Here is a 25,705-nt window from a genome sequence, read left to right as displayed (position 1 = left end):
AAAAGGCAGCACTTAATGTGCACTGGATAAATCATTTAAGTCGCTCATTACTTGAGCTCAAAAGCTTTAATTTGCATCTTGTTTTCACATTTTCATCCTCCCTTTTCAAAATCTCTGATTGAGTGCAGTTGCTAATGGCTGCATTGTGAGTTATAAACTACAAATGAATTCTCTTCAGTCCAAATGAAACTTACTCTGATATGGGCTCCCAGCATGCACAGATGATTATAGAAACCCTCCCCGTGAAATTGTCTTTGTAATTGTCTCACTGCTCATGGTAAGCTAGATACTTCCCTAATAAACCAAACTGAGGAGACATCGAAGGCATTCAGATAACCTTGCAGAGTAAAATTGCTCCACCAAATGTTTTCACTTTTAAATTTTAGAAACTATCCCCATTTCATTTGATTGTTTTTATCAATGTGGAGTGTATCCGTTTTATTTTTATTTGATCATTATTCTCTGTGCACTCAAAAGAAAGGTTGCAAAGTAGGAGGAAAAGAGACAAATGTAAAATGTCTTCCCTGCAGTCTTTTTTTCTTTTGTTTTTCAACAGTAAAGTGTGGATTTTTTTTTTTAAGCTCGTAAAGCAATATGGTGACTATTCTTGTATGCAACAACAATGTAAAGCACTTTTAGGGTTAGCATGGGACAGTTAAAGTCAACCAGGCCTGTAATTTTCACATCTATACTAAAACATATCATGTTTACAATCTGTTTACCACATATAACACTCCTCTCCTGTTCTCTCAGGGCACCACTTCCCGACTCTATTGAAACATCATCAGTCCTACTGTTCTGGGGCCAGTCTCAAATCGTTTTTGTTTTTTTTTGTGTGTGTGTGTGTGTGTGTCTTCTTTTGCTTACAAATTGCCAGCTTGCATAATTTAGTTTTTTTATGGTTTTAAAAATTCAACTTCTACTTCAAGGAAAGCAGAGGACAGAGAGAGGTGGGTGAAGGTAAGATATAAGGAAATTAATTAAGAAGAGGAGGCAACTTCAGACTTCTGGAATGTGCCCCAGGTGAAAACCTGTCATTGAATTGACTTCTCTGAGAACAGAGGTTGAACCTGCATGCCTTGATTAATCAATGTGCCGTGTTTTCTCCCCTACTTGAACCCAAGGCCGAGCCATATTTCACGGGAACAAATTGAGCGGGGGACTGACACAGGTCTGACCATAAAACCAAAGGTAATTAGGAACCACGGGAAGACGTTCCATAAAAGACAGTGGGTCAGACACACTCAATATACCCTATGGAAGCTGCACAGTGACAAACAGAACCACTGGCTGCCTGCAGACTAAGCAGAGAGACTACAGGAATATAGCGCTTGAAAGAGAGATGAAGTACTTTTTGCCAGATCTATTATGAATTCACTGTGCTGCAAGTGTGCAAATTTTGATAAATAACACCTTCACATCAGTGCGGTAATTTGATTTCCTATGAGGTAATCTAAACTAATTGACACGAGAATTGAGTGAGCAACACACTGATGCTAAAGCTTCCTGGCACAGCATTCACGGGAAGATGTTTTCAACGTGTCAGAATGGAGCAAATACATCACCACATGCCCTGTGTGATGGTGCTTTAGTTGAAGAAGCCTTTCTATCTCATCCAGTAACATGCCATCTTCCTACTATGAACGCCTCTCAAGTTCCCTGATACGTCTGTCCCTTCTCTCACCTATTTGGAAACATGAGCTTTCATCATTATGGCAATGCAGATGAGCAACAAAAGAACACTGTATAGTTGCCAGAAAATGAAGCTTTAGTCGAGGCAAAGCAGCAAAGAAGCCAAGAGACAGGAGGCCTATCAGTTAGTCATTTTGCCTAAATGCCTTCGCTGCAGTACACCACTGGTTAGAGGTCCCTTTTTTATTACACGACTGTTGAAATCTGCCAGGGAGCATCTCTTCTGGCTCTGTGGTTAATGTAGCTCGAAAAGCAAATGGTCAGACATTCATTTTTCTGCACTCTTCTCATTACAGAGAGAGAGAGAGAGAGAGAGAGAGAGAGAGAGAGGACCACAGTATCTCCTGTCCTTTTCAGACAAGTATTTTGATGTTTATATGCACAGTGAAAGAAGGAGAGAGAGAGAGAGAGAGAGAGCTGCAGATTGCACTGTAAGCATTTCAGGCCACTGATGAAAAAACAGCCACTGTTATTAAATCTATATTTAGATGTATGGGCATATAGCAGCCAAGGCCCTGTTGCATGGGGCTCACTTGCCATATTAATGCCTGTAATTTAATCATTTCCAGATTGTGGAAATTGGGGAGTGTCAACATGAAAGAATAAATAAAAGACAAAAGAGGGGGGAAAAAACCAAACAATTGCTCTTTGCATGCACAAAAGAGAGTAGAAAAAATTGAAAATTAGATGAACGGTGTTCAATTCATCAAAATTACAGCCGTCTGTCTCTTCGAGTATATCATGTGTACATCAAGTATCACGGATCCAATTGTTGGTGTTGTTTGGGATGTCTGTGCTTGTGTTTATGTGTGGAAAGACACAGTGTAAAAAATGTCACTCCCTTCCAAACACATATACACAGCATAAACTCATGTAATGATTTTTTTCCTCTTTGGGTGTTCTGATTCTTATGGTAATATCTGTCTACTGTCACAGCAAAGACAGAGACTACAGACAGCCACCAGGATCAGTCTGACTATTCGCATTGGACTGGATGTGGAGGCATTCATGGAAATAAAAACAAACAAACAAACAAAAAAAAACTTGACAATTTCATTTTCCAAAAACATGTATTTGGTCAGTCTCTGAGCCAGTTATATCACCAGTTCAGGGTTGCATGAGAAGCTGCTGTGGCAGTCAAGCAGACCTTCCAGATGGCATTCACAGCATATGTGGCATGACCTTCTGCAGCATGGGTACACGGGGGCACTGAGTCACTGTGCAAACAGCAGGCAGGGTCCTCAGATGTGTGCGGCCCCCCTGGGACACTGCTGCAGAATGAGATGCCCATCACTCTGTGGCTCTGCAGATGCTCCTCACAACTGCCAAGCTTTCAGCTTCATTAGGCCTAGATCAGATACATACAGAGAAGTGCAGCCTGAGGCTATCACTGCAGCCTCCCTGCAATGCGAGCACACACACATACATACACGGACACAGACACATTTGGAATCATTTCTAAAAGGAGCCAATTTCATCAGTGGAAAGATGTGATGGCAAGGGATTTCTTTTTTTTCACATTTGTGTTTTGAATATGTGCAGGGAAGAGGAGATAAAACCCTTGTGACATGAAGGAGTCAGTGAACGTGCGGAAATACAGAAATCTTATAATGAATACAGGAAGGAAATTTGTTTCAAGTTTGACCGAATTATGATGGAAACCAGTGATATGGAAATGCCACTCATGCTGGTATATCTTAAGGTCCTAAAAAGTCATACAGAGGTTTTTTTTTCTTTTTTTCAATAAAACGATTAAAAAGAAGTTTCTGCAGACAGTGACAAATAAACAGAAATGACTGGGATCAAGAGGTCTTACTCTGATTCATTATCCTCTTTACTGTGAAGCCAGCTTGATTGATAAAGTGCAGCATTGCCCTTCGGTGAAAAAGGAACACTTCCCCATGAGCAGTTGTACTTTTATTCATCACCAGCGGAGACATTCCCCACCATGCAATATGTAATTAGTGTGTAATCCCCTGCCTTTTTAAAATGAGACCAAAAAATGATGATGCGGAAACATAATGAGATATTAATTCAGAAACACTGCAGATAGGCATTTATTTTCTTTTTTTCCCTCCCCACCTCAATAAAGCAATGCTGTATAAGTTATTACAAAGCTTTAATGTAGATATGGTTATTACAGCAATTTGTATGGGCAACCAGTGTTTCATTTCCGCTTCTGTCTGTCTTTTTCTCATTAAAACCTCAATCCCTATCCGTCAGTTGTCTGTTTGGAATAACTTATTGGTGTAAGAGACATAAAGAAGATAATACAGGGGTGGGGGTGGGGTGCAGAGACACAAATATATTTCTTGCCAAAAATGCACATTTGTTTCCAGTCTAATTCTCTGAATACTGTCATGTGTGTCCAATCTCAAGCACTTGGCTCAATCATGTAAAATATGTCCCAGGTGATAGAAGCAGGTGGTCTACAATTTAACCCCACCCCACACACACAACCACACACACACACACATCTCCCCCCAGCTACTGACGCTGTTCCACCCCTTCTGAGGTTGTGAATTTCTGTATGCATGCAGCCTCCTCAGTGTGCACATCTATCTGGTGCATCAGAGATTGAATATTTGAATCAGACAGAAATTACTCCAATGAGTCCCCACTTTCAATTGAAAAGGGTTTAGGCAGTTACAAATGAAAAATGGGTGCCGAGAACAGAAGAGCACTGTCCAAATGTGATTAATATGAAGAATCGTATTTGAATAATTGTCTTTAAATATTTGTTCAATTTATCAAAAAGCCAGAGATAATTTATCTCAGCTAGAATTCTTCTCAGAAATTTGGCTTGACAGTCATCACTTTTAATGTGAAACGCAACATTTAACCAAATGGCCTCAAGCACAGCGTTCATGCTATTAAATTATTTCACACTCTACTTTGTTTTGAACTGAAAAGCTCACATTATTTTCATCATTCATCAAAGTGTTACAAAGTCTCTACGGTACTTTTGAATCAAAATTAGGAGACGTGCGTGTTTGGTATATTTTAATGCCACTGGTTCAGCACATTATTGCTGAAGTTTTGCTAGGGAAAGTTTCCTTTTAAAAAGACATCTGAAGGAGAAGGATTTTAAGCAAAAAAAGTCAAGTCAAGTAATTTTGTACCTTCAGTAAAAAGATGGCTTTGCCTTCCAACATTGATTTGGTGTTTGCATGTGCTGAAACACACTTGTCACCAACACTGTTTCATCTCACATTAGAAGGGAGAAACGTATTCTCAGATTGCATTTTTGGCACTATGTCAAGAGTGTAATTGAGCGTGTGTGTGTGTCTGTGTGTGTGTATTTTTTTTTTTTTTGGGGGGGGGGGGGGGGGGTCATCCTGTTGCCTGGTAACAAGCCTCAGATTGACAAAGGAAGAGCAATTTAGGACTACTTTCCCCTGAAATCAATACAACAGGCCTCATGTGATGATGTGAGATTAGCCAAGGGAGAAAAGCCAATGTATTTGGCAGGAGTTACTTCATAACCAAGAGAAGAAGGTGTGGAGGAGATTGCATCTGAAACACTGAATATAAAGATATAAGGTCTGGGTGCCCAGCTTCTGAAATCTTGCTAAAATGAGACTTCTCCAGCCCTTGTCTCCCTCAGGTAATGAGAACTTTAGCAAAGTGAACACTCATGGGGAGGAAAAAATCAGATTTTAGCTCTCTTGTTTAATACCGTCTGTCAGACTGTCGTTAATATCGCCCTGGGCGAGAGGATACAGTGCAAGGCTGTAATATTGGAAAAGACTGGAGTAAGAAAGAAATGGAAGTTGAATAAAACTTTAGAACAGCTGTAGACATGTAGACTCTTTATGCATAAAACATGTTCACAACCTCCTGCTGAAGCGAAGAGGCTCAAAATCGGTGAACTCGGAGAAATGTTGTTATGTTGAAAAGACAACACCGTCCCATTGGATATAACGATATTTTTTATTTATTTTTTTTTTATTTTATAACTTTATAAAATATGAAAAGTTGGTGTTGGAAGGCAACAAGCTACAACTTCCTCTAAATAAATTTTGTTGACTTTTTTTCAACAGAAATTAGCAACAGTAAGGAACAAGAGAACCGCACTTGACATATCATTAGCTTCTAAAGTTGTTGTGGTGAATATGCTAGGATAATTACCCAGTTAACATGGGACAATATTAGCTTCCATTTGAATTTGGGTTTCTGGCCACCATATAAATCAAAAGTCCACATTCACTCATATTTTAGCTCTGTTTTGGTCTCAACCAACTCCTGAGCCAAATATCTGTTTTTTAGCTGCTAAATGCTGCACTATGTTCGCCATCTAGTCACTACTTTTGTCTGTACAGTGCTGGGATGGTAGTGTACAGCAGGATTAGCAGAGAAATTTAGCTTACAATGGCTCCATTCTGTGACTTGAAAGAAGTTGGTTAGAGCAGTACAACTAAACCAAAACAGTAATTCTCTGAGTTTGTCTCTGTAAACAGCACATTTAGCATTACATCATTTGACTCACTGGCTCTTGCCATATTTTGTTGATTTGTAAGTATTTTATACTCACAAATACTTGTAAATGATATTCAGATATTCAGGCATTGAAAGAAAACAAATAGGCCTACTTGTAGAAGTTAAGGGACAACGTCTATCTACAGAGTCAGCAAAGTAGGAAGCCAATAAACAATCCATTAAGCAGAGTTGAGTAACCTGGAGAAAGTGCCTTTTTTGACCCTGCTTCATGCAGGGTTTCACAGATATACAGCAGGAGCTGTGCAAACAGCTTGTCCAGAGACATCCAGGTTTGCTGAACTGGAAACTCTAAATTGCCTGTAGGTGTGAATATAAGTGTGAATTTGTTTGTCCCTCTATGTGTGAGCCCTGTGAGAGACAGGCAGCTTGAGCTGTCTCTTCCAGTGCATGCTGGGATAGGCTCAATGAAGCAGCTGTGACCCTGAACAGAATATGCAGTAATAGATGGATGGATGACTTATGTACATTTTTTGTTCAACAATCTTACAGCTAGCTTTCAGATATCAGTGCATGTGCCATTAAGGTTACGCTAAAGGCAAAAAAAAAAAAAAAAAAATGCAATCAAAAGCATTAAAATACGATTTTAAGAAAAAGTTACAGTGTGTTAAGCAACCCCTGCCGATTTATCCTCAAGATAAATATTTCTACTGTGTGGACCCTGGCAGGTGCTAATTTTGAATCCTCACTACACTAGACCTATGGAGGACATATGTGGAGGATTTAGCATGACCTGGACGGTACAGAGACTGAGAAGAAGGTCATGAGCAGAGACAGTGAGGCACAAATACCCACTGACCAGAAAGGGAGAACAGATAAGCAAGTAGAGGAAAAGAAAAGGAGAGCTACACACACAATGACTAACCTGAACGACTGGAAAAAGAGACAAAGGATTAGAGGGAGAAATGTTCACACAGACTTCTCTCCGACAATAGTTCAGTGTAACCAGAGCCCTGTACGGCTGGACAGTGGAAGCTCTTGATGGGCAGGAATGTGGATCCTGGGAGCACAGAGAGCAGACTGATGGAGACCGAGAACGGGCAGGAATGTATCGACTCCCGGGCCAGTGGGAACAGAACGGTAGGAGAGGATCACTGTGACCTGTGCTGACACCTCTGTCATCACACGTCCTCTGTCTCAGGCCAGGAAAAAGAGGGTCTAATAGGGAGGAGGAGGGACTGGAGGAGGAGGAGGAGGAGGAGGAGGAGGAGGAGAAAGAAGAGGGATGAGAAGGAGAAGGAAATGGGGTGAAGGTGACGGGAGGTGGGTCTCCCAAGCCTGACAGCAGGAGGCAGAATGTGTTCAGATCCCAGTGGAGAAGCGTGTAGTCTATGCAGTCTAACCCTGCAGGGAACCTACAGTAGCCTGTGATTGAAAAACAGGGACTGGAGCAGCCAATAAACAAACGTGATTTGCCTTTAGAGAGCGTGATGCAAAATCTAATTTCTTTCAAATTAAAAACATGACCAGACACGTTAAAAAGTGACTTTCAAAGTCCTTTCTCAGGCCACATTATCTGTGCAGTGCAAACAAAACACGGATAAGCAAGGCAAGGTGTGACATTACTTCAAAAGACTGTCACATCAGCTAGTCAACAGCAGTATTTCGTAGCCGTCAGATATGCAATCAGCTCTCATATCAAGTCCATAATCAATTCATTGATCAGCACCTGAAATGAAGTCGGGCAGAAGCAGTCACCCTGGAGAAATGAACTCTACAGTCTTTCTGCTTGTCTTCCCTACACAATGATGAGGCAATCAGCCCTAATAAGCTCTCTCTCTCCCCCAGTATGTCTCCGTCTCTCTCTGACATTGTCTGTCATTTACCAAAGCCTGCATCGTTAGTCTGCCTGGACCGGCCCTTCTGGACTGATGTCTCTGTGTCAGGACCTGCTATATTAGACCGCTGCTCAGGTGCTATAATTCACCTCGGTATGGGCAAGGGGTCAATGGAGAGATGAGGCCTGCTGGCCATTAGCTACTCAGAGAAAGACAGTGAGGTTGTGTCAGGGTCAGCAAAGGTCATTGTTGTTAAGCAGAGTACTGTGGGATGGAAGGAAGGTGGGAAACAGTGTTGGTATTAAAATGAAAGGAACAGAACAAGGAGTGAAAGTGTGAATAGGTTCATTATGGTGCTTGAACTGGTTGTCTGGAAGGATGAGGGGGTTGAGCTCAGTTGATTTATGAGTTGTGAAAAAAAGTGAAGGATTGTTATTTTCAAGCTAAGCAATCATATAGTTTTGTCTTGCTAATAGGTACGTCCGGTAAGTTCAAAACTTACTTTATTTCATCAGGATAATCTGACAGCATTGCTCTCAGGAAGACCCGGTGGGACATATTAAGAGTTTACATACTAGCAGCTCTGTGAGTCTGTAGGCGGGGTGATAATTTTTAGCTAAATGCTAACAATAGCATGGCAACATGGTGACAGTGACGATGCAAACATGGTGATGTTTAGCAGGTATAATGTTCACCTTCTTAGATTAGTGTATTATATTAACACATACAAGTATGGTGGTGGTGAGGATGTCATAAGTTTTCAAGCATAAACCAAAGTATTCATGATGACTCATTATTGATGACTGATGACTCAGTTACTCAGCAACGTACCACAGGCGGACATGTTTAACACCACAATCACACCAAATTTGACAGCATTCAAAATTAATGGCACCCATTTATGCCCAGTATTAACGTGTAATCTGAATCCAGATGCATTATCAGGATAATGACATCTGATTGGAGAATTTGCATTTGCTCCTCATATTAAAATGCATTCAGATTTCAATATGCAAAAAAAAAAGTTATATCACTTCTTTTTCTTTTTTTGCAAAGGAAGACTTTCTGGCCAATGCTGCTACTTGTAGCTTTTGCAGGACTTGCTTAAACTAATAGGAAGTGGCAGAGATAGGTTTACACATGGCTGAAATTTGATCACAGTGTGAGCCTGACCCCCTCCAAATGTGGTCTGGCCGTTTTGATCACAATGCAGTCACAGAGCATTAACATGTATTTTCGTTAACCAGATAGGATGTCCAGATACAGATAGTGCATTAATTCCAGGTGTAAATATATTAAACAGATATTATAAATACTATAATTTGAGCACTAAAATTCAGTCTAAAAAACCAGCAACATGCAGAAGCTGCCTTACATGCTGCATTCAATGACATAAATAACATACAACATGTTATTTTACTGTGTTCTGTTTTCTGTCAATGACATCATTTATTAGTTGCTGTCTGGAAATGTTATCTATCTTCATATAGCAGATATTGCATGTTAAAAAAAAAAAAAATTCCCATTGAAGAATAGAGTGACTCAGTCTTGGCTGGCAATTGCGGCGACTCAAATATCTGTTAACAGACTGCTTCCTGGCAGAGTTACATCAGCTCTGGCACCAGCCAGGCACACTGAGAGAGACATTAGTCAGCAGTATTCTTTCTCTGGCAAGAGCTACCGCGGTGCATCCGGTGGTGGGTTCACAGATCAGCTGATAACTCATAGTTAGTGTCATTTATTAGAATCTGGGTCACTTATGGAGTCATATTCGGGGCAAAGCGGCCACATTATCTATTGCCAAGCTTGAATACAGAATCTTCTCTCTCTTCTCTAAAGTGGTTATAATAGCAAGGTTGTACGTAGATGTATGTTCAGCGTGGCATGTTTTGTTTTATCAGCCCCTGTGCATGCATGCGTGTGCTTTTGTACATTTGTGTTTACAAAGCCGACATTCGCAAACCACATTGAATGTCATTCGTGTAACGTGACGGCTGCACAGACAGCCAATCTTTTGCAGGCAGGGCCTCTTACTTGATAGAGCCCATTCTTCTATGGCAAATTACTTAATGCCTGCATTGAAGGCGAGGTGACAAGGAGAATGCAAGGAATGAATCCTCTGCTTGTAATCTGAAGCGGGATGTGTCACGCTCGGGAGTGTTATCACCAGCACAGCATGGGATGAATTCCGCCATTTTCTCTCCTCAGGGCCATGACAGAGCTCTCCTTTCTAGCAGGCCCCGAGGGGGAGGAAGGAGGAAAGGGACCCCAGAGAAGGGAGCACAAAGAAGGAGGAACGAATTGACTAGGAGCTGTTGATAAACTTTCAGAATAGTTCTCTGTTGGAAATTGCTCAGCGGCCCCATCATGAAAGAAAGAAGAAGAAATAAGAAGAGGAAAAAAAGGCAGAGTGAGCGAGAGCGACTGAAGGGTTTCCTTTGCTTAATCAGAAGCAGCTGAGTGAAGGCCGACAGTTTGGGAACAAGTGCTGTTTCACTCTTGCGGCCGTGTTTCGAATTATTTTCCAAACCTATACGACCAAAGCAAAAGCCGTTATAGAACAATGGGGTTCAGTAATGTTTGCTGGCATAAAAAAATGTGGCTTTTTGCATGCAACAGCGTTTTGTACTTTGCTGGCAGTATCAATCGTTTATACACGTTTCACTCAAACACTCAGAAACCTGTCAGGACTGCAATTCCTAAAATGAGTCATCAGAAATGCCTTCAATCAAACACAATTTGGTGTTCTGGTCCTTCACTAGAACCTGACAGGGCCTAATAACTCAACTTCACAAAGTAATGCTTAAATAATTACTAATTATGATGGCTGAGGAGTGTTATGCATTCTTTTTTGATAGCATTTCTCTAATTAGCATATTTTCATTATCCTGGTAAATGAATAATTTAGAGGGTCTGTAATAGACATGAATTATTAGACTATGGTACAATGATGGATTTAAAGGGGCACTACACTCAATTTGTGTCTCAATCCCTCCCCTGGTGACATGAATAATTAGTAGAAAAGGGCCCCTCCTGTGAGTCTTTTCAAGTGTAAGGGAAGTTAATATTGCTGTCCTGAATGACCTTCTCGATAAATACTTACCTCTTCACATTACAATCTCTTAGGTTTTTTTTATTATTATTATTTCTTTATTTATTAGTCTTAGAAAATCTATTTTGCCTAGTTCTTCTTGTTTGGTTATATTTCTTAAAAGAGCTTATCATACTTTTTTTTCCCTACGCAGTCTCTGTCCCTTCCGGTGTCACTTTAGATGGCTCTTTTTTTTTCCGATTGTCACTTTCACTCTCCAACTCCCACTTTTTCAGCCATTTCTTTCTGGTCCAGTTCTAAACAGACTCTGTCAGGGTAAGATGAAAATAAAATGATTTATGTTGTCCCCCTCCCCACTTGTTCAAAGTAATGAGATTCCATATTTCAACTGGCTTGACAGATGAATTGGAAATTAAAAGCCTTAGATAAGTAATGCCTTTTTGATGTTGGACTGTGAATAACTCACACAGGCTGATTGATTTCAAAACTCTTGTGACAAAGTGCACATGCTGTACAGGGGAACAACATGCCCATGCCACTATATGTCACACATTAGTTAATGTGGAGTGTACGTCTCAAAGAAGGCACTTTCAAGGAAGCCTTATTCTCATTCATTCATTAGAATAGTATAGGGTCGATATTTACAGGAGCGATTGTTGCCAGACCAAGAGGAGAGGTGATGCATTATGTAGGAGTAGGCGTTTCACCTTGAAAACGACGGTGGTACAGCATTAGTTTGAATTCCATGACAGGTAGTGAATTTCCCATCTTCGAAGTGCCTACAGTTGGCTATCAGAGCTTCTACTGTACTGTTGCTGCAGCTTTATGTACTTCAAATGAAGTAGAAATCATCAGTAACACCTTCCTGAATATGCACATTCAACTATTAGGTTTTCCCAAAAGTTGAACATCGCCTTTCTCTCTTTACATCTCCTCTGCTGTCATTGGTACAGATCCAATAAAGGAAATCAAAAGGGGATAATGGCTTTAAGTCACTTACTTTACATTTACCTCAATGGACTTCTTCACGAAAGGAGTAAATGTCCCTATCATTTCACACATTTGGTGTGCAGTATTCAACTGAGCTATGCACATTATATCATCTCTGCATATGACCTTTACTTGGGCGTCGTTCTGCTCTTATTCTCCACAGAAGCCAGTGCTGCTGCGCTTTCATTACATCAGCACCTGCAGTCAATTTGTGAGAACAGACAGCTGTCTATTGCTCTGGAGGAGACAGAGTGAAAATATCGAACCAGCTCATTCCATGAAGAGACAACACCACCAACATAACAGTGATTCATCAAAAAAGTGCTTGACGAGCAGACTCTTCCCTCCGCTTTCTATTTTTCATCAAACATTTCAGAAGTAATGCCCCATATGAAGCAGAGGTGCGTGGGTACGTGAATGAGTGGTATTAATGGTAATCCATGCTGTCATCCGCTGCTGAAAGACGGAATTTCAAAACATGTGATTGATTATGCCAATGTGTTTTCTAGAGGTCATATTGATTGGGGTTGTAAGAGGTAAACCCCTGCTTTTACTATCTGAAGAGACTGACAGTACTGACAATAGAATGATAGAGAATACAAGGAAACTCTTGGGACAAACTTAGCATAAGAATATAAAGCAGTTTTTATAACCTCTGTATTCCCTTGAAAGTTAAGTTACAAGTTGGAAGATCACTCCACATTATGAATTCAAATTCAGCCACTGATTATTTTTTCCTACTTAATTTTCCTATTTTAAAGAAACTGGAAGCTGAAAACCTAGTTAGTGGATATGACTGATGTTGGAGCAGTCAGCCTCATTAGGACCACAGGTGTGTAATGCCATCACCCTCCCCTGTTGTTCCCCCCCGATGTTCCCTGGCTTATTTATTTTCTTGTGAGGGAAGCATATTGGCTGCTATAGAGAGCTAAGAACCATTCAAAAAAAACCAAACAAAAAAACAAAAACCAAAAAAGGCATTAAAAATGGATTTACCAAGTGAATAAGACTGGATAGGTTCTGTGTGTGTTTCCCCCAAAAATGAGACAGTTGCACAAATAATCCATCCCACAAACAAATACATACAAATGAATAAATAAAGACAACTCCAGGAGCTGCCTGCCATGCTTATCTCCTCCTTGTGTCTCAGAGAAACAGTGGGCACTCTCATTAGGCACAGGGACGACATCTAGTTATTCATTACCCGCTCCATGCAAAACCCTGCTATTAAAACTATAAAAGCCATTAGAGAAATCCATAATGAACCCCACCAGCAGCAGGTGCACATGGGGGGCTGGCTCTTAGAGATGACACAAACAACAACTGCTACATGACAGTTTGGGACTCTGTTGCCCATTAGCATCTCCACCACTGCCGCCACTTCCATTTTGGCATAGTTTAATGCTGGGTATTTTTAAGTAGCTGTTTGCCGGTTGTTCAAGTCTTGTTCTAACTCGCTTCATTTGACATGCAGTGCAAGTGAGTGCGGCGCTGGTTGTTGGCTTGGCATGGAGGTGTTAGTCAAACATGGTGTGACAGTATTGACTGCAGCCTGTTTACTGAAAGGAGTTCAGAACAGGATCAGCTAAACATACATTATGGTAGATCGATACTGGCTGAAGAACTGAGCAATGAGCCTGATATTAGTCTGGCTTCACCAGCCGGCACTCGGCCACTTAATTCTTCCTTTGCTACAGCTTTTTCCCATCTCTGCACGGACCAATAACTGCAGGAGGGGAGTTATTCTTCTGTGGTACCACAGATTGATCTGGTGTGAATCTGGTCTGAGGCTAAAAAAAAGAAAAGAAAAGAAAAGAAAAAGAAATCAGCAAATGCAAAACAGAGAGCAAGAGAGAGAGAGAGAGAGAGAGAGAAAGAAAGAGAGAAATGTGTATTTGGTCTCATGGGTCTTGGCTTCCCATCATTATAACCTTAGTCATACTTCATACTTCCTTCCCTTTTATCTTTGACACACTCCATCTGTTTCTCATCATGTGAAACTCCAATATAAATGCAGTACCAGGCCCGTGCACAGGCCACTATGTGTTAAAGATCCAGCCTCAGAACAGCGTAACTCCAATAATGTATGATTTTAGAAGATTTCCAGCTTAAAATGCATTTTAAAGCAAGTAATCCCCAAAGATCACAGCACAAAACAGGAACGTAGCCAGAGGTGCATTTAGTTCATACAATCTATACTCCCCTTAAATCCACATACAAACTGAATGACAGACAGACACCACAGGTACCTCCCCAGTCTGCAACCCTTCCATGTCAGAACACAATGGTCATACAGACCTCCTGGGAGAGCGTGGTTCAAGATCAACTGACCCCTAAATTCCCCATCAAACACAAAACCAAAACAAGTGTGTTCACGCAGGGGTCACAGTTCACACTGAGAACCGCCCTGCCTTTAGCCCGCTCAACCTGCAAGGTGTGTGGGTGGATGGAGGACTGATCCATGGGGAGAAAGGCCTAGAAATGAAGTATGTCCTGTGTGGCTGTGATTGCCCCACCACAGCGAACCTCATCTGTACCTCATCCCTTCTTCCAGGGTATGCAACCATGAAGTCAATCAGCACGACACCAGGGCATCAATCACTCAAGCTCCCTTTGGGGTGACCCGCTTGCTCCTGGAAAGAATACAGAGTAAAAAAAAAAAAAAAAGAAAAAAAAAATCCAGCACATATTTCAGAAAATGGCATTGGAGCAGGTTGTTCCAGCCCATTTCTAACATAGCCTGCACAAAGCAAGTTATCAAGGTATTACATTTATCACTTTAGTGTAATTTTTTAATCTCATGACTGCTCATATTGCATTCTTTGATTAATATGATCTTGAAGAAAGAGTAATAACGATACATTATGTCCAGATCCTCATATCTTCCAATTTCATATTGTCCAAAAGGAAAGAAAATCAGTTTTTTCCCTCTCGATTATCTCACATGCAGTTTTGCATCCTCCTCCAAACAAATCTCCTGCTCCAAAGGGCCCTGGCCCCATTAATAATTCCCTCTCTAATCTCCCTCTTCCATCTGATCAGGTCTTTTCTTCACAGCCCCTCTCCATTTCTCACCTGCCCAGAAACTCCATCAACACCTCCTCCTCTCCCTCTGTGCGGGGTTCACCGCTTTTGATGTCCCGTTGTTAGCTTAAAATGAGCTTTAACAACTGTATAATCTGAAATAACATTGCCTTAGCCAATTCCTGGAAGAAGAGGAAGAGAAGAGGAGACGCTGAAGGAGAAAGAAAGAATATGTTCTGAGCTAATGGATGTTCCCTGGATGTGTAATGTAATAATTTTGGTGAAAAGGAGTAGGAGAGCATAGGAGGAAGAAAAAAGATGAAATGGATGGATGAGTAGGGGAATAGATGAATAGAGGTTAGGGTGAGAGGCAGCAAATGAAAGAGTGAGAAAGGAAAGAGTGGAAAGCAGATGGAGCCAGAATGAGGTTGGGCTGATTTAATCTATTCACAGGGCCTGCGGTTGCTCCTCTCAGTCCACTCTGACAGGCAGAGGGGACTTGGCAGTCTGATCAAAATTATAATCTCATACCCTTCTCACATCACATTGGCAGATGGCATGCATGTGGTCGCGCTCCTGCGCTCTTCCTGCCAGTGATGCCGTTGAATATGTGATAATAGTTGATGATCTTTTGAAGGAAAGCTTGACTTTGAGGCCATGGCACAACTTAATTCCCTTTCTTTCACCCGGAATGTATTACTCACACAGTCTTTACAGTATGAAAGAGCCGATTTTAAAATATTCTTTATCTGAATTGTTGATGTACTGAGAGTTTAAACGTATCCCTGTGAGCTCGCATGCTTGTCTGGAAGTTCCTCTGATGTTTAATTCATAATCATTATGCAACTCAGCACTGGACTAGCCTTTGCTCGACCTCAGTAATCTTTGAGGATTTCATTATTAAAGTTAGCTATCTCCGATGCTGCAGAGGAAAAAGGACCACACTCTAATTCACTCTACCATGACTCATCATTACACTCTAGAGCCTCGACAAGTAGCTGCACCACCTCCTCACTGTCCTCATCAGGACTAATTCCCATTTCCTTCTTCCTTCTTCTCTTTACCTTGCATTAAGTAGCCAGCCCTCCTCCCTTTCCCCATTCAAACCCTTGGTGTTGGATGTCACTAACAGCACTTACTGGTCCTGCAATACAGCAAAGAACCCTGCAGCTGCCTGGCTGCCAGTCCCTGGTGTGGTCAGAGTAGGAGGCCTATTGTGGCCAAGCCATTGATCGAGAGGAGTAATGGATCTGGCTTAGGCTGATAATGCATGATGTAATTGTCAGAGGAGTTTAATTATATGCTTATTACATGAGGCACTGAGTATTCACGCTCCCTCCCCATTTACTGCACACTCTCCGTGAAGGCCATATGGAAAAAAAAAAGAAAAAAGTGTGTCATTTAAGAAGAAGATTTAAGGTATTAAGTGATGCATGTACTATACACTTCCGTTTGAGCCACTGGACAAAGACTGCATGTTTAATCTTCAATAACAATAATAATGATAATAATAATAATAACAATAACAACAACAGGGTTTAATGGCCATTATAACCCAGTATATCCGTGGTTTTGAGAAACCAGATGCTGTACACACAGATATTTCTAGTTTAACCATTGACACTGGGAGGAATGCAAGGGTCCCAGTTAATCTAAAATTTCTATCATGGCACGCAGCCCTTCTATCCCTCCATCCTCTCATCCCTCCAGGCCATGCTGAACCGTAATGGTGGCCTCATCGCATGTCTGAGTGCATACGCTACACTGAGCAATGCTTTTCAATTACCTGCGCTGGAGCCCAAGATGAAAATACATAGCACATATTTCTGAGGCAAAATGCTTAGGTCAGACGCATCGAGAAATAAAATATACCTTATGTCATTTAATTTGACAGTTGTCCTTTCCCAGCTATTGAATAGAGGTCGTCACATGTACAGCTGTGGTAGCACGGTCAATGCAGATGTGTTTATGAATCAAGCTATTCGTGCTGGGAGTTAGCTTTGAAAAAGATAAAACAGTATGAATCCATGCACAGAATCCCAGTTACATTATTCACCTCAGCAGGGGAAAAAAAAATACAACATAGCCCTTATCACCTCATCAGCACCTGTGTGAGAAAACCACAGGGTTTAGGTTTCTGTTTCCTCTACAAGTAACACATGAAGATTGTAACCTAATCATTATCAGCAAGAACCTGAATGTTTACAACTTCCTAACCCTGTCACTGCATACGGTAGAAGACACAGAGCACACAGAGGAATTGAATGCGCTTAGTTGTTAATAGATAACATGACTTTTGAGGTGAGAGAGACACTCAGGAGGTGCTAACTAGCATGCCACGCAGAAAACAATTCAAAACTGCAAACATTCAAGACAGACTCATGCAGTTGTCTTTTTGTAGGGAAAAAGAAAATGTCAAAACAAACAAAATGAGTCACATCTAAAATAAGAAGACCGCTAACTACAATGTTAATTTTCCACATGAGTATCGTGCTGGATCTACAGCAAATCCCCTCAGACTATATGTTTACAAAATCTCTCATCAGACAACAACTTAACATCTGAATTTACCTTCACTGATACACAATGCTCGGGACAAACACGTCAGCGCAAATCCTGTCGGGCAATGTGAGGCTCAGACCACCAAAATAAAACCTCATTCATCATATTTTTTTGGGCGGGGAAAGGAAGAAGGAGCTGGGAAGGAGGAAGAGGAGGGAAGGGTTTGGACATCTCCTGGTGTCTGAACATGTTGGGGGTTACATTAATGAGCTTCAAGTAGGGAACAGAGAGTGAGGCCAGGTCAGTAATGGTGTCCGCCTGGAATAGACAGGGTTGTGTTTGTATGTATGGGTGTGTGTGTGTGAGTCTGTTAGTGATAGAGAGAGAGTAAGAATACATGTGGTGGTTTGTAACGGGTGAAACAGAACACCTCTGATCTCTCATACACAAATCATAGAGAAGATCAGTGGCTCTGACTGCTACAGTCTGCTCTGTGTGTGTGAGTGTGTGTGTGTGTGTGTGTGTGTGTGTGGGTGGGTGTCTCACTACACAACATCCAGCTGGGCTGGCACTGCTGTTTATGAAGTTGGCACATACCCAGCTATGCATTTTCTGTGTTTCTGATATGGAATCACAGGAGTTCTTACAAAAATACACATTTGGCTGATTGCACATACAAACTTTGCAAAACACAGTGCGGCATTTGAACTGAAACATAACATCAGTCGCCTTGTGAACATTAGTTTGGAGGTTACACTCCAGCCCTGTTTGCAGCATTTAGCAATTAGGTGGAAATGCTCAGATCAAATATGGAACAACAAACACTAGCAGTTATCTTTTTATAATCTCATGTATGGAAATGAGTGTTTGATTTTCTCCTCATGCAAATGAGATTTTCAATTAACTAAAAAAAAAAATCTGGGGCTTGGCAGAGCATTGCACGCTTGTCTATTGTGTCCTCCCCACACAGAAATAAATTCTGAATACCTAAATAGCATTTCACATTTGAGATAATTATGGTGCGGGGAGAGAGAGGGAGAGAGGGAGAGGGGGAGAGAGAGAGAGAGAGGGGGAGAGAGAGAGAGAGAGCATCTTTTAACATGCAAATAAAATACACCACTTTGTTTTCTCTTGCAAAGATCAATCATAATTGGGCAGGTACACACAATCACAGGGGTAATTTGATGACCCATTTCGTTTTTGGATCATGCACCCCAAATCTCTCTGCCCCTCTCTCCTGCGTGCTGCTCTTTGTATGCTCTGCATTCACTAACTTCAGTGAAAGAATAAAAACTCTGATTTTCAAAGCCTTTCGGTGCACAGAACACGACAGCCACATTTCATTCGCATTTTATTTTCCTGTTCACTACTTCAATAAGATATGCCCAACTTTTTTTTTTTCTGGAAAGAATGGCATGCCGATTCACATTTCAGGCTCTCTGGCTCCATTTGGAAGTCTGTCTCCTTTGCAAATGACAGAGAAGTAATTGAATTGAGTTGCACTGTGATCTCCAGTCATTCTGAAATCCTTATCACAGTGTCTGAGTTCTAAAGATAACAGGTTATGCTGCTGCAGAGAAGCTCCTTATGCACTGCTAATGAATGTTCCAACATCGAATTGGTGAATGAGGCACCAGACAAGTCATTAACAATGAATAGTGTACCTATACATATAACAAATGTACAGTGCTTTATATAAATACACAGACAATTCTGACATGTACAAATGAAAACCCACCCCCTACCCACTGAAACACACACAGTTCATATTCCATGACTGCCAAGCCAATTAGGCTGTACAAGGGTTGACATAAACATTTTAGAGCCTTGTCTTAGTCCTCCCTTAGGGCTGGTGGGTTGTGAGTTTGGCCTTGTGTAAGATGCCTCCTTTGCCTTCTTCACACTCCCTGTGGGCTTTGTGAACAGTACAGAGTCACTGTCTCTAATGTAATCTCGTGGACTCGGGGGAAAAAGGCCAAAGCTCTCTGAGAGAGAAAGGCAGAGAAGATGGGTGGAGGTCATTCAAAGTCATATCTGAAACTGGATTTTGCGGTATCACTGTGACCGAAGGCTCCCAAAGAGATGAATGGTTGAAACATACTGTATGTCACCTTCATATGTCTGTCAGCACATGTTTGCACATGCTTGTCCACACATCTTGTACATGACAAAGAAGCTTTGGGGGGAGAGTGTCTCTGTGGGATTTTTTTTTTTTAAATGTGCTAAAAGGAAAATCATCAGGTGAAAAGATGATGGAACATGTGCTGAAGTCAGACTCAGTGATGTTTGTTTTCACTGTACAGCAGCAGTAGCAGAGTCATTCAGTGACCACTTCAGTGAGTCAAACACTCAGAGATATGAGTGTATATGTGGATACATTGCACACTGTAAAACAAGAGTGCTGAGATTGATGTGAACACCTTTGAGAGCTGCTGCGTGTGTTTACTAGTGGATTTCCACTGTTCTCGGGACTAATTCTGCAGGCCTCTACACACTCCCAAATATCAATCTTCTCTGACCTGGCCAAGAGCCTCATCCTCCCGGAGGAAGTAACTCTCTCCTTCTTCCTCCATCACTTCCCATCTCTCTTCCCGGCTTCCTTTATCTCTTTCTCTCACAGCTCCTCTTTATTTTCCCCTCCTTCTACGTTTCCTACATTGCCTTTGACTCACTCTATTTTTCGTTCCACCTTCCGCATCTCACCATCCCTCTTCCTCTCCCCTTTCACTCCATCTCTCTTCCTCTATCTGACCTCATCCCTCCACTAAATCTCTCTCCTGTCAAGTGATGCACCAGGAACGCGGAAGTTGTGAACTTGTGAGGAGTGAGATCAATAAAGCAAGGACAGGCTGAACGATCTACCCAGAGACAATGCATTTTGTGCAGAGGATGGGCACCTCAGGCCATAAATTCTGCCATCCAAGCGTCTGCTGGGCAAAGAGCGCCGGTCGTCCTCATCATCGTCCTCGTCATCTCGGGGGAGGGGGGGAGCAAAGGAATCACTGTAAACAGTTACGTCAGCCATCCCATCACTGCCAGCAGAACAGATAAATCCATATTAGCAGGAGCGATGAAAGGGACTTTGATGCATGTTCGCATCGGAGTCTCGTCGATGAAATATGAGTGGGCTGTGTCATATATGTCATGACAACACACTGTAGATGGGTTTTCATATGAGGGAGGCACATACTCTGGCTGGGATGAGTTTACCATAAGCTGTTGATGATAAGTGTGATTGGCGACTGAGCAGAAGCATAATCCGCAACCTCTGAGAACTTGAACGCATCTTTGACCTTTTATATGACTCTCTGTAATGATCCATGTTATTGTAGATGCACGCTGATCTACTGTCAGATGACAGATATGTAAATCAAAATCACAATATACAGAAGAACACACACGATGCCTTAAGTGTAGGTTAAAAAAATTCAATGACACCAACCGCAGCAACTTTTTAGGGGAAGAGTGTGTGTGCTTGGGTGTATGTGTGGGTTAAGAGAACCCTCACCAAATATTTTATTTATATTCCATACATAAATAGTAGGCTGTTTGGTCCCGTCCCAGCAGTCTTCATATTTCCTGGTGACATTATCAGCTGTCTCCATCGTGTGCAGAGCGGGAAATAAATTGCATTTTTGCCGTTGGTTCTGTGGCTGCAGACAGCAGGAGGAGCATTATAATATAAAACATGAATAAACAAAATCACTCATGAGCAAATGTGCAGGAGCATGGGGAGGTAATCTCCTTTAGGCATGGTCCTTGAAATTAACTCAAAGAATCTGCACATGAAACGTGCTAAGAAGATTAATCAAATATTCCCCCCCCCCCACAACTCCAGCTTCCATTCAAAGTTTTTTTTCTCTGCTCTTTTTTAAATTCAAACATTATGGTAATTACTTATTATTGTGCTTACTTGAGGAAGATTGCTTTGCCACAGGTGAATCGGAGTGTGGCAAAGGATAACGCTATGTGTGTGAAATTGTCATATCACCTATTTTCTAATGTGACTTAGGCTAGGCATGAGTGTGCCAAATGTGAGCGATGTGCATGGCAGAGAAGGTGCTATACAGAGTGCACAGGGGCAGTGGGCTTGAATAAGCCAGACAGACTGAACTCAGCATATAATACTTTTAAAGTATTTTGAATGACAAAATAGTTTTCTTGTGTCAAGCCCTAGAGCAACCTCACTGCGTATCCCATAATGCATCTGTGTCCCACTGGTGAAATTTGCTAGATAAACATCTTTCCCTGGATTTTGCACCTCGTGACGGTCATACATCAATTACAGGATATGATGCGAGTTTCGTTCAGGGGGGCTATAGTTAAAGAATACAGGATTAGATGCCACTCATACGTCCTTCATCTAAAATGGCTGTCAGACGTAAGCGCAGGTAAATCACTCATCTGTCCATGTAATCATGCAAATTTGCATTATCCCTCATGTCCCGCACAGCTCTTGTCACTCATTTATGCATGTTTTTTTTCGTACCTCATCGCCCACATCATGTTGGACTGCTTAAAACATACAATATGTGTTTTTGTTACACTATCTGGGGATTATCAGTCAGTCACTCTGAGATCTAGACAACTGGATGGATTGCCATGAAAGATAGTGCAGACATTTGTGACCCCCAGAGGTTGAAGGCCAGTGACTTTGGTGAGCTTTTGATGTTTCATCTAGCGCCACCCACAGGCCAGAATTTCCACTTGTCAAATACTGCAGTTTATAAGTTACATTAATGATAGAATTCCAACCACCTCCTGTAATACTGTGGGACTGATGCTATGCTAACATGTTAAATGTGCATGCTATACATTGTTTTTGCTCCCCTGGTGTGTAATGAGTACCATCATGAAACGCTAACATGGTATGTACTTGCATGGAGGAAAACGATATCGACAAGTATATATCGTCTTATTTCATATTTCAAGTCTGGCCAGTATGATTCAACAATTAGTTTCAGAATCATTCTAATGCACTCACATGTTGCACTCAAACGTTATTCATACTACGTCAGTCAAATATGAAACATATCAAATTAAAAACACCAAAAACTGTGTAATGTTTCTCGATTTTCATGAAATTTATATTTGATTTTATAATTGAAGGATTTCCTATATGACAAACAGAGAAGTACTCAGTAACTGCTACCTAAAAACATCACAGCTATAAATAAAAGTATGGAAATCCATCTAGAAAGAGCAGGCAGTGTGACAAAACAAGCCTCTGTGGCCTTCAGTTTCATACACAATCTAGGCAGAGTGACAGAATTTTGAAAGGCAAAGTCACACTCAGACCTTGGAATATGTTATGCCATGGTTTCAGAGGAGAGTATGGATATTGGTATGGATATACAGGAGAGAGAAAGAGGGGCTGAGTTTGCGAATGTCCCCAGTGACCAGAACGTGTGCATGGCTGATCGGTCTGTGGCCTGGTCTGGTCCGCGATGACTGATGAGTTGGCAGTGGACCTTGGAGGTTTGGGTGATAGCCTTTCAGTGTGTGATTCACGGGGAGTGCCCTGTGCACTGACATCCTCTCGTACTGTGATTGAGTTCACAATCCTGTGCCATTCCTTCCAAATATATATGGTTCCCAAATAAATAAATGGCAGAATCATGAGATCCCAACATAGAGCAGCTGTAACAGTTCAGGATACATCCACAGCAGTGCAGATTAGATTATCTGTAATAGTATTATTTAATTATTTTATTTTACTATATCTGCTTCGATTTCTACATGCTTATAAATATAGCTGAGTTAGTTTGATGTTATCAGCGAGGTAAACGACCTGTAGATCCAGCAGGCAGTGAACTTAGCAGAAAAACTGGAAGGGAAACAGCTATCTTGGATCTGTTCACAGGTTAAAAAAATTATGTACCTGATTTTACCAGTTCAAAAATGAAAAGCAAAAATAAACTGCGGTTTTATGAAGATTTATGGATCAAGAAATAGTCCAGCACACTAAAAATTGTAAGTTCCTCCTGCTTGTCTTGCAACCTCATGGTAATGACAACATCCAGTAAATTACCTGACCCAGAAACAGCCCAGGAAATAAACCACTAACCACTAATTTATTGTTTTTACACTTCATTTTTTTGTACGGGTTAACTGAAAGAGCCATATCATGTTAATTAGAGCTGTATATACGGCTGATTTTTTTCCAGAACCGGAGCTAGCTCTTTTCCTCTGCTTTAAGTCTTTATGCTAAGCTAACCACCTCCAGGCTGTAGCTTCATATTTAAGACAGATGTGCTGTGTCAGGGGTACTTATAAAAGACCCACCAATAAATAAACTCTACATAGACAGTAATATAGTAAGTAACTCATCACTTTCCAGTGACGGTAACTTGTAATATGGAATACATTTTGAAAATAAGCTGCCCAAACACTGCAGATATGTGAGTGTATCTACTCTCACCAAGAAAACAAATATCCTAATTTCCAAATTCCCAAAATGTCAAACTTTACTATTCCTTCAAATTCATTTGTTGCACTGAATGAAAAATTTATGCTCATTTGTTCTCTGATTCACTCACTGATATCAGCGCCATTGTCATCCATCTCATCATTATCTTCTCCTTCCACCACCTTCTCTTTTCCATTTTTTTGTATTTATAATCAGCAAACTCCTTAAATCGCTCAAGTTCCTCAAGAACCAAGACAGGCTAAGTGTCTCCTGTCCCCGTGTAAAAACCTCAGCCAGAGCATTTAATATCATGTAAAAGAGGATTTGCACAAATAACTGCATAATCTCCCACAGCCAGTAAAAGGGTGACGTAATTGTCGCTGTTTGTGAATAACCCGGCAATATGGAGGTGAGTCATTCCTCAGTGAGAATGGGGTCTTAGCCACAGCCCTTAAGCAGATAAGCCTGTTTAGGCTAATGAATGGGAAGTTTCTGCGATGTCATCTGAGATTTCTCCCCTGTAAATGACCAACAGGACATACCGAAGAAGGGCACCCGAGTGTACCTGCACAAAGCCATTTAAGTCAATAAAGGAATTAGAGAATATACAGTTCATACACAATTCATATTATTCTAAATCTTGTTAAGATCCACTAGCAACTTTATTATAAACATATGAGGAACACAAAAAAAAAGACAACTGCCTTTGATGTAGACAATAAAGGCTTCCGGCCTGCATGACTATCCAATTGCTGTTGCACTAATATCAAAGCATCGCTATCAGCACAGCAACATTTGTTTTTCACCACTGCACCCTTATTAAGGGTGAAATTAGCTGTGCTTGAAATGAGTGAGAGTCGCATACTGAAGTCCTCATACTCTGTGAACAGAGATAGGGATCGGAGGGAAAACCGGACGCGCCGTCTGTCCAGACCTCAGATGTTCAATGTGAGAGCTGCTTGTCTTATCAGTCTCCCAAAATGGCCCTCTAATTGAGGACATGTTTCTATGAAATGTGTATAAATTGACGTAATTGCTTTTGTATGCATGGAAATGCTAATTTTCCTCTATAATGGCTATCAAGAGAAACACACAAACTAGTTCAGTGGCTTCCTGTATCATGGACAAGAGAACAATAAATAAATGCAGGCCATGCGCAGAGTCCTAATGTAAAGCAAATGCAAATTTGAAATGGAGCTACTATATCTCATCCTTTCGAGTGCTCCTATGGTAATTACTGACTAAAACATACAACTGTGGCCTCCCCATCTCATGTTTTCTCTCCAGAGAATAGAATGTGGACATGAAATGCGGCATGAGAACGCTTTTCTGAGGCAATGCACCCACTTGAGATTCTGACTGCTTGTGATAACTCCAGGGTTCAACGTCCCATAGGCAGAGCTTTGGCATAATCCATTCTCCATACAGATTTCTCCCACGGAAGCTGCTTTATCCCATTATCACAGGCATTATACAAATGTATACCGCTGTAATCCACACACTTAGCCCGGTGCTTTTGGAAACAGCCATGTTGATGATGACAAACAGCTTCTGATACAGTATAGCACAAATAGACTGGTACAAGTCAGCACAAGGACTGAAGGTAGGCTGCGTTCACAACAGTGTCCAAATTAAAGCCTGTTTGTTTGTTTGTGTGTATGTGTGTACACGTGTTGGCGTGAATGAGCGGTACTGCCAAGCATTTGCTGAGAAAGATGTTGCATATAGAAAACTTGATCTCGGCCACATGGAGGTGTTTAA

At 41.2% G+C, this 25,705-nt stretch overlaps 1 protein-coding gene across 2 annotated transcripts in view; it reads right to left on the bottom strand.

Moving 5' to 3' along the window:
- The window catches only part of LOC124071739 (doublecortin domain-containing protein 2), a 190,647-nt gene that overhangs the window by 49,499 nt on the left and 115,443 nt on the right, over positions 1–25,705 (bottom strand). Inside the window, exon 10 of one of the 2 annotated variants that reach the window (XM_046412577.1) lies at positions 14,184–14,642. The exons of the other annotated variant lie outside the window; for it this stretch is intronic. Within the exon in view, the coding sequence (XP_046268533.1) occupies positions 14,604–14,642 (39 nt within the window). The 3' untranslated portion in view covers positions 14,184–14,603. Of the gene's footprint in view, positions 1–14,183; positions 14,643–25,705 lie in introns of those variants that run through there. 2 annotated transcript variants of the gene reach the window in all.

Source organism: Scatophagus argus, chromosome 15 (assembly GCF_020382885.2).
Source record: "Scatophagus argus isolate fScaArg1 chromosome 15, fScaArg1.pri, whole genome shotgun sequence".
Lineage (NCBI taxonomy): Eukaryota > Metazoa > Chordata > Actinopteri > Scatophagidae > Scatophagus > Scatophagus argus.
This window is presented reverse-complemented; position numbering and strand designations above follow the sequence as displayed.